The sequence below is a fragment of the Epinephelus fuscoguttatus genome, linkage group LG19, assembly GCF_011397635.1.
Source record: "Epinephelus fuscoguttatus linkage group LG19, E.fuscoguttatus.final_Chr_v1".
Lineage (NCBI taxonomy): Eukaryota > Metazoa > Chordata > Actinopteri > Perciformes > Serranidae > Epinephelus > Epinephelus fuscoguttatus.
The window spans coordinates 5,870,881-5,881,094 of NC_064770.1; the positions used below are offsets into that span (position 1 = coordinate 5,870,881).

Below are 10,214 nucleotides of genomic sequence, written 5' to 3' on the forward strand. Positions count from 1 at the left end.
CAGATCCCAAAAAACTTGTACAGGTGCTGGATCAACATGTCAAAATAAGTCAGGAATCAGATACTAGATCTGCAAACTGTATTAAAAGCTCCCAGGAATTTGAACTGTGCAACATTTCAATCTAACCAAGGTCTTCGTCAGGCATTGTTAAACAATTTGACAATTTAGTGTAATTTGTATCTTTGGAGAGCATGGAGGATAATCATTTTTTTCTGCACAGTTCAAGGTCTTTGTTACCAGTGACACTTGTAGAATTGTGGGTATCTGTGGAAAATGACATCACACTCACCGTGTGTACTTCCCGTTTTGATGTTATCCTCTCAGGTCAGAGGTTATTCCGGCGTTCAGGGGTGGGCTCTGACTCTTTTAGTGAAACCAGCTCCATTGGACAAGCTGAGGAGACAACCAGGGACGGGAGCAGCACTCAAAGTGGTAGCATCCACCCACCCACCTCTCCACCCATACCTAAAGAGGACTCTCACACTGCTTGTGATGTCACACCAGAGAAAATCCAGGAATCCTCTGTGCAGGAGCACTCACAGGTTGAGGATGAAGTGGCGTCAGAGGAGAGGCAGCCTGAAGGCCCAGAGGTGGAACAGAGTGAGAGATAGGATGACTCTCTCTACAGGTGTCCTCCAACCGTCCTCCAAATGGTACCAGTCTAACAGATGTTAAAAAGAAAGGTGTTATTACATTAAGAATCTAACTTTTCCAATTTTGAAGGGAAACCGATTGAGAGCTAGACTGGGCTGTTTGTCTCTGTCACAGTTAATGGCAAAGTCCACCCTGGATTCTTTTACTGTGATGCTCAGTTCAGTGCATTCTAGTTATTTAGTGATAGTGTTCTAATATAATGCCTGTTGCTGCAGCAGTCTGATAAATATGTTTTCCAACAATTTTCAGAATTGCCTTTTGACCACTCCAAAACTGGACATGAGAGGGTTGCTCTCATTCCACAGTGTACTGGTATACATAAAACATATGTCTGGGGGAAAAAAATAAGCACATCTGCCTCTTATGTGCTGAATTCTCATGGTATCATTTTTTTCTGTACATTTATGAAAAATGTTCTGCTATCAAACTCCTCTGTAGCTGCACTCAAAATATCTTGACAGATCATGTCCAGAGGTGGGTAGAGGAACCAAAAACTGTAACTGAGTAAAAGTACTGTTACGTTGCAACAACAAGGACTCAAGTAGAAGTAGTCATTTAAATGACTACTTGAGTTAGAGTATTAAAGTACTTACTGAAAAAACGACTTGAGTAGTGAGCAACTTAAAGGAGCACTTCACCCACCATGTGACCATTTGTATAGCAATTACTCACTACATGTTACGTTGAATTCTTGAAGACAACTGTATTTTTATCTCATGCCTCCTCTGTGAATGGAGAATCTAAAAAAGGTGAACATTCTTCATAAATTGAAGTCACTGGGGATCACGTTTAACAACAGCAAAACTGTATCACAACATTTGTGTATAAACTCTCACACAACCCATATAATCCCATACTCATTTATCCAGTTGTATGCTCAGTGCATCCTAAACACATGAATTTTCACTAAAACGTTACAATATCATACACTTTCACCTATGAGTAGTGGGCTCTGAGCGTGCCTAAGCATGCACGTGCTTATGAAATCTGCTTGAGCAAAGTTTAAACATATGTGCGTGCCCAGACACGCTACTTTGCCGTGCATGAGACTATCTGTATTGACGTAGGGGTGGGTGATGTATTAATTATAGTCGTTGTATCTCTGCTTGTTCCACGTGGGATGTAGACAGGGACCATATTGTGAACATTGGGTATAAATTTCTTGTCATTTTTTTAAGCCATTGGCATGACACTCGCTTCCAAAAAAAGAAAACTAAAGGCTCACAAACATGTTTCGTCATGTTTTGCCCACCCAGACCCATTTCCGGCAGGGATAGTGTGTGAGCAGGCAAGGCATGTATTTTTGTATCTGCAGGACTCCAGACTATTTAGTCATGTTTTGTGACCTTGGAGCACCAGGGTAACTTGCAGATATTATTAATATATGAACTTAAGAGCTGTTAGTTTGTGTTCCGCTTACATTTAATGGCACTGAGGTAACAGTTTAACTTCTAACAAATTTAATCATAGTGTGTTAGCAGGCAAGGTGTGTATTTTTGTATCTGCAGGGCTCCAGGCCACGATTGTTAAGTCACATTTTACAACCACGGAGCACCAGTGCGACTTGCAAAATGTATCACTGTATGAACTGGAGAGCAGTTTGTTTGTTGCCAACTCGCAGTGAACAAATCCTCGTGTTTAATGGCACCACGTTAATGTTTTAACTTTTTTTCTAACTTTTAACAATAACTCTTGACCAGAAGCTTCAAGTTCACAACCAAAACATCAACACTTTGGCTCAAGATGAGTCGGGTGTTTCAAAATAAAAGCACCAGTGGTTCTCCTTTGATTTATTAAATTATAAGAATACTTTATTTAATGTTATTATAATAGTACCTTATTTCACTTTATTGTAACAGTAGCTACTTTAATTAACTTCAGAGTACAGTAGATTAGAGGGGATTTTAAAAAAGGTAAAAAAAAAAAAATAGATATAGATATATGTGTGTGTGTGTGTTTGTATCGCAATAAAGCCTAAAAATATTGCAATATTATTTGTAGGCCATATCCCCCAGCCATTGTACTAATGTTTTTTTAAATCATAATTTTTAGTAAAAATGCATGTGTTTGGGAATGGATAAATGTGACTTGCATTATACTGCGTGAGTTGTGTGAGAGTTTGTAAAAGGATGTTTTGATGTAGTTAAATGTGGAACCAATGACTTCAATTCATGAAAAATGTGTTCTTGTTTTTTTTTTTGATTCTCCGTTCACCATTGAAGCATGCAAGAAAAACAGTTTTCTTATTGATTTTAAGGCAACACACAGTGAGTAATTAATATAATAGTCATTTTGTGAGTGAAGTATTTCTTTAAGAAATTTTAAAAAAGGAAAAACCTCGGCACATTACTGTCTTTTTCTGGTAGTCTTTCATTTGTTGTGGATTTGACTGGAAATATTTTAACCACAGATGGTCTTCTTCAGGTAAAAGTGAAAAAGTGGACTAACAACTGTATTGATTTATGATGAAATGACAATTCATCATCTCCTGATTAGATAACCTGCCACATACACCAGGACAATATTCCTGGTCTGTATCTCTCAAATGGGTAATGGAGTAAATGTAACTACTCACCTCTGGTCATATCATCTCTGACTGGCCCTGTATTCACAGGTATAACAGGAGTTAAACAACTGATTGAAGTGTTTTAGGGTGGATTTTTCCTTTAAAGGTAGGCTGGACAAGAGTTTTCAGAGTGACATTCAGCCCAGCTCTGTGTTTTTACACTGATCTATTCGGGGTGTCTTGTTGTATTAGAGCGGAGGAGGAGCCAGTAACACATAGAATTGCTTTAGCGCTAAAGAGAAATATGATTGGTTCAGGATCAGAGTCCCCGTCTAATCATCACCTCAACACTGAACTGGAAATACAGCAGCCTGATATTAAAGCAATGAGTCTCACTGAAATCCAAATTCCTTACTGTAAATAGTCCACACAGATGTCATTTATCTAATCCATGAAATTACTAACTAATTATTTATAATAAAATAAATCTGTATAGAAGGAGTAGAGTATCATAATATATTTGATCTTTAAAAAAGCCTACTGATAGTAGCAATCTCTTGCTTTCGGCCTCTACACGCTACGGTTAAGTTTGCACTGAAAGAACTCTTAAACAAAGAATGAAGTCTGAAGATTTTGAGACAAAAATCACTTTTTTAACTTCATGAGAAATAGTCACAATATTGCAAAAATAAATTGTATTATTGTACAGTTATGAGATCATTTCACACAAGTAGTTAAATTACAAAAAATACCCTTTGGAACTAAGAAAAATGCTAAGTGCTCGGTAATCATTTGAGATTGAATTGTAATTTTATGAGAACAAAATTGTTATTATTATTATGTGAATATTTAATTAATGAGTTATGTAGAATAGATCTTTTACCACTGTACACATATAAAGTTACTATTTTTCCTTTGTGTTTTGACTACATTAATTTCCCTACGAGTATACAATGTACAGTACAGTACAGTACAGTATACAGCTCTGGTGTTTTAAAATAGAGGTGGACAGACTGTTCTCTGTTTACTACAACTGAGTAATGAAATATACATTTTAGGCTTGGGCAGTATCTATTTTTTCATACCTTCATACCATCCTTGACACTTATCTGGATATACGGTATATGATGGTATTTGTGTTAAAGACAAAAATGTGAAAGTAAATAGTAAATAGTTATAACCCATAGAATAATGAATAGATAGGAAATAAGCGTCCTTCTTGCTGGAGGACCCAATGATACTTGTTGCCATAGCAGATAACGACACATTATTGGTGTCAACGCAGATGATGTGTTGGATAAAATCTTGTGGTTAAGAAACTGCTTTTGTAGTTGGAAAAACAAGATAAAGATACATTTGGTAATACTCCCAAACAGGAGCAGAGGCATTTTTCTTTTTTACTCATCCTGTAACGTTATCCCCGCCACTTGCAATTGCCATCTTTCTCAGCTTAGCTGTCAGATCCACTGGTAGAGACTGACCTCTTGTGGTACATACTGTGTAGTCCAATCATTCCCTTCACTACAGCATGACTGTAGTAGTTTAGTAGAAAGGGGAGCATCTGCATTTTTGAAGGTATTGAAAGTCATACCTTTGGGATGTCTAAATACCCTGATACCACCCAAGCCTAATATGTTTATTTCACAACAAATTTATTCTCATTTCAAGTATTTTCCTAGGAATTAGGACTTTGCTCCAATAAGATCGTATCCTTTTCTAGTAAAATTACATCTTTATTTTGATAGTGTGAGGACCCCCTCTCCAAATACTGTGACTTTATTCTCAAAATTTCAAAATAGTGTTCTAACAATGGCTCTAATACTCCATTTTACAATATAAACTCCAGCCACAGCTCCATGTATCAATATCAGATTCCCTTTATTATTGCAAATGCAGCTAAGATCAGAGTAATGTTAAGGTTTTATGTGAATGTATTTTATTTTGTCAGTAATGCAGCTTGAGCAAAAGTGACCTGTCACAGAGGACTGTTGCCTCACAGGCACTTAAACTGTAGGAATATTTCTGTCTTGCCAAATACATCCTGCCAGACATCTGTCCAAGTAAATCCCGTCCTGATTACTATTCAAACATTTTCCAACTGCCATAATAGAGGGCCAACTGGATGTTTTTGTTTGTTTGTTCAGTTTGTTTTGTTTGCTTATTTGTTCTTGTTTGTGTGTTGTTGTTTTTTTGTCTTTTCTTTGTCAATTGTGGAAGCAAATAAGAAACCAAAGTATTTGAATTTTAACAGCCACTGAATACTTAAAATTTAAGCACCACTTAATTCATAGCATTGAAATATTTCCTTTGAAACCATGTATCTGAATTTTCTGTTTGGAATTCACCTTCCTAGAAATTAAACTGTTTTTTTATTTGCAATTTCAGAAGCTGAATATGAATACTTTTTTCAATGTTCACAAATTCAGAACCAAAAACTCAAGTTTCAGAATTTTCAAAAAAGTTCAACTTACATTGCCCAAATTTAGATCTAAGAATTCAAGTTGAAAAAAATTTAGATAGAATGTCGATTAATCAAAACATTCAGGCTCAAATGTCTATCCTTTCCTGGGTAACTTAGATGTTGCTATTTCAATTTTTTTACAACCTGAATTTGACTAGCTGAATTTGAGCAACCTGAATCTATTTTTTGTAACTCTTCTGAACATATGTAAGTTGTGAACATAGATACGTATATATATATACACGTGTGTGTGTGTGTGTATGTATATATATATATATATATTCAAATTCAGCTTTTGAAATTGCAAATCAAGAAATATATGATAACATATAAATAACATAATTAAGATTTAATATATCTTAATTTCAAAGAGGTGAATTTGGAACAAATAAATTTAGATACATGGTTTTCAATGCTATGAATTCCGTGCTGTCTAAATTTTATTATCAAATATTCTGTAGCTATTAAAACTCAGTTACTAACAGTGTGTGTCTTTTTTGCTTCCGTAACAATTAAGTTGATTCTGCTGGGCTTGGAAATTCACTCAGCCAACACTGAGGTCCATCTTTTGCCCCTGTTCCCTTGATGTCTTTTGGGACTAATAATGGCAGATAGCACAGGCCGATGATGAGCATGTTGTTTGCATTTTTTAAATGTCTCTTGAAAGGATTTATGTGTGCAGAAGTTCACAAAGTTCAAACAGTTCTCACACCATCAGTGAGCTAAATGAATCGGGCAGCTTTCAAGAACAGTTTATCATGGTTTGAGATGTTCATGTCCTGCATTCCTTTTGCAATCTGTTTCACATGTGTGAACATTATTATCCAGTGTGTCTACCATACCAGGACAGACATTTTTAGGGTAGATCTTAAAGGACCCTATACACGGTGTGGTTTTGGTCATCCCAGATGAAAGTCAGTCAGTTGTGAGAGAAATGTGGTGAAATCTGTGGATGTCAGTCTAAACTGTGGTTCCAGATTTCACAGTGAGGCACCTCCACCCACAACTGCTACACAAGTTTTCAAAGACAGCCTGCTTCAAACTGACCAGCCCAGTCCTGACATCACACTGTAACTGCTCGTAAACATGCCCTCAAAACTGATATTATGACTGGTTGTGACCAATATTGCATTAGACCAGGGGTAGGCAACTTGCAACTCCAAAGCCACATGTGGCTTTTTAGCCCCTCTCCAATGGCTCTCTGTGGCATGGACAGAAATGAAAGTGAATAACGCTTGTTTTAATTGTCATTTATCATTGTTAAAAGCCTAAAGTGATTCTTATTCTTTAATTATAAAAATGCGTAGCCTATACACTGAATTAAAAATGTTTTAAAGGTCCAGTGTGTAGGATTTAGGGGGATATATCAGCAGAAATCGAATACAATATAATAATTATGTTGTCTTTTGTGCATAATCACCTGAAAAAAAAGAATCGTTGTGTTTTTGTCCCCCCTAGTCACTGTAGTTAGCAGTCCCTCCACAATGAGCAGTATTGGAAAAACACTGTTTTTTATGTGAAGATTCTTTATTTAGTGTGTTACTGGTTGAAATCACTGGTAAAGGGAAGAAGAGACCTCTGCGGATAATTCTTCTCCCGGTAAAAACCTCTTGAATGTTTGGATCAGAAATAAGGTGAGCACACATTAGGAGGCACTGGGTGAACGGCCCGTTTGCAACGTGCCAAATAGCATAGGAGAAACACTAATTTATAATGTTAAACTGCTTTATTCAGTGTATTTACTGGTTTTAATCACCTGGTTGTTTGTTTTAGAAAGGAAGGGACCTCAGTGGATAATTCGGCTCCCAGTGAAAACATCCTGAACAATGAACACTAAAGGAATTCTAGCCGGGAGAAGTTTCAGCTGGTTGCAATCTGCCATTCTCACCACTAGATGCCACTAAAACTTACACACTGGTCCTTCAACATCTTGTCAACTAAAATGTGCACCGCACCATCTTACACACCTGTGGGATCACTGTAATGCCATCTTGTCTAGACGCCTTAATGTCTCGCTGAAAGTGTTGGAAATTTCTTCAAGCTTTATTTTGGCAAAGAAACCATGGGAGTAGCAGGAAATGGAATTGACAGTTTCTCATTAGTGAGGGATTCTCATTCATTTTACGCCTTTTGGAAGTGAATGGAAGCAAATAAGTCTCAATAGGTTTGGCACAATGATTTAAAATTTGTATTCATGGAGGTGCCTGAATGTAAAAACTAAATCTTAAAACAATGAGAAATGCCAAAACCCAACCTTTAGCGCTGGTGGAACATTTACCATAAAGAGTTGTAAAATGCGGGTGACATACAGTGCTTTGATAAGGAAATAACAGTGAGAATGAAGATTACAAAAGAATCTATTTCAGCGTTATTGCACTTGTTCTGTAGATAATTTCTTTACTACTGTTCTTTATTTCTTTCATGGTGTAAATGAAGCAGAATGGTGATGATGATTATTTCTGTTATGTGATTATAATGCAAAGCTAAATCAATAACTTTATGAAGAACTTTTGATTTGTGAAATGTCCTGGACCGTCCTGCCTCTGTCACTGTCTGAATGATTGATTGTATTTGATAAGCAGAATCTTTACTCTTGAATCTTTTCTACTATTAGTTTACAGTGCAGAAACACTTTGACATTTTGTGTAAATTCTGTCTCTTAACAGAATAAATTCAAAGTTTTATAGTCTTAATGTGAGGCCACAGCTTTCTGTGGATCAGTTATAATTCTAAAAATACCTCCCTATCTGATTTGAAGTCTTCCTTTGTACTGCTGGGCATTGGTCATTAAATGCAACTGGCATGTTTGTGGTTCAGTTGGTCAGTCTACATTCTTAATTACATCTGCAATTGTATGTGAGCCCTAGATGTCTGAAAGCAGAGCAGTAAATGAAAGAAAACAAGAAAAGCAAAAGCAATTTCAGGCTTTAGTTACAATGAGCACATTTACAGACAAAATGAGAATCACAAAATGGAAAAGTGCTGTGTGAATAAATGCATTTAAGAGACGGTAACAGAATTGTACACATGAAGGTAAAGGGGTAATACTACAGTGTATCTGTAATGTAGCCAGAACAGACCCAGACAAGTTTTAATCTGTAGAAATGTACACTGACTGTCTTACGCCTAAAAGAGGACCAGTATGTGGCAGCAGTTGAAGAGTGAAACTCAGAGAGGTGTGGACTTGAGTCACATGACTTTGACACAAGTCAGACTGGAGTCACAAATTTGATGACTTTAGACTCAACGAAATAAAAAAATGATTTTCAACTGGACTTAAACACCTTCCCCCAAACCTTAAGATTAAACAGTATGTTATTTGAAAAGTGTGCCACAAATCAGTCCTTTTCATGATGCAATAAACATTAACGCTATGCATTCCCAGCAAACTGACATTTAATTTCCCTAATCCACTATGTCTGATCCAATCTGACAGCATCTAGTCAAAGTGCAGTAGAGAACCATGAAGAAATGACATTACTGAGTGCCAGTTGGGAAAAAAATGATACCAAAGATAATTTTAGTTGCATAGAAAAGCTATGCTGTGGAAAACAAAAAAACAATTGCAGTATGCAAAACATGCAGGTCAAACATTACAGATGAAGATGCAACAACTTTAAACCTGTTTCTGAAAAAAAAATTTTTTTAAAAGGGATTCATCTTTCTTTTCTGTTTTTTTAAGTCTACTTTATCATTTCATTGTTATTGACTATTTTAGGACTTGAAAATCAATGACATCTTTTATGCACAGGCAGTAAGTCATGGATTGCATGGAACTGTAGATATGTTGCTTTTATTGAGTTGCCTTTATCTAAAATAGGCAAATAACTAACCATAATATTACAATTAATAATGAATAATAACGTCACTCTTCAGATACTGCTTATCTAAAAGCAGAGTTGTGTCCTTTGAATTTGAAGTTTATGCCTTCGGGGACATTTTTTTAATGAATAGGCCATTTCCTCTGGTTGAACTGGTAATTTGGACTGCTTTAATGCCTGAGGGCATGTTCAAAACCACAAAATATTTTGATATGATTCCTGTTATGTAACATATATAATGACTTGTGTTCCATTTCATCAGATATGATTATCCCAGGGGTATATATCATCATGAGGACATTGAACCAATACACTGTTGTATGCTTATTCATTAATTCTCTCAGCATAGTTTGTATGTTGTATTACAAAGCTGTGATATACCTCTTGTGCCCGAAAGTGACATGCATTGGTTGATAAAATGAAAAAGGAATTTAAAGGGAATGGCTTTAGATAGTGATGGAGGTTGGTCTGATGCAAAACAAAATATAATTTTATTAAATAATGAACCCAGTAAGTTGCATTGTTATCATTTTCCTTATTACTTCTCAGTAATGGCAAATATTTTAACAATTTTATTGTTGTTGTTACAGTTAGTGAAATGACTGTTCCTTATTTATGAGAGGGGAGGGGCTGGTGCACAACAGAGGAGGCACCTCAAAGAATTTTTTAATCACTAGGGAGAGGGGTAGTTTTTAGGATTTGGCTTACTGGATGGACATTCAGTCTTAAATGGTTGTAATTTATATTTATTTTAAATGCCCTCAAAACCCTA

At 36.1% G+C, this 10,214-nt stretch overlaps 1 protein-coding gene across 4 annotated transcripts in view; it reads left to right on the plus strand.

Moving 5' to 3' along the window:
* pdxdc1 (pyridoxal-dependent decarboxylase domain containing 1) overlaps window positions 1-9,952 on the plus strand; it is a 52,425-nt gene extending 42,473 nt beyond the window's left edge. For 2 of the 4 annotated variants that reach the window (XM_049560195.1, XM_049560197.1), the window contains exon 23: window positions 325-9,952. In XM_049560195.1, coding sequence (XP_049416152.1) covers window positions 325-611 — 287 coding nt within the window. In that variant the 3' untranslated portion in view covers window positions 612-9,952. The remainder of the gene's footprint in view (window positions 1-324) is intronic. The other 2 variants (XR_007447792.1, XM_049560196.1) reach the window with 2 other exon arrangements.
* The last annotated feature ends 262 nt before the right edge of the window (window positions 9,953-10,214 follow it).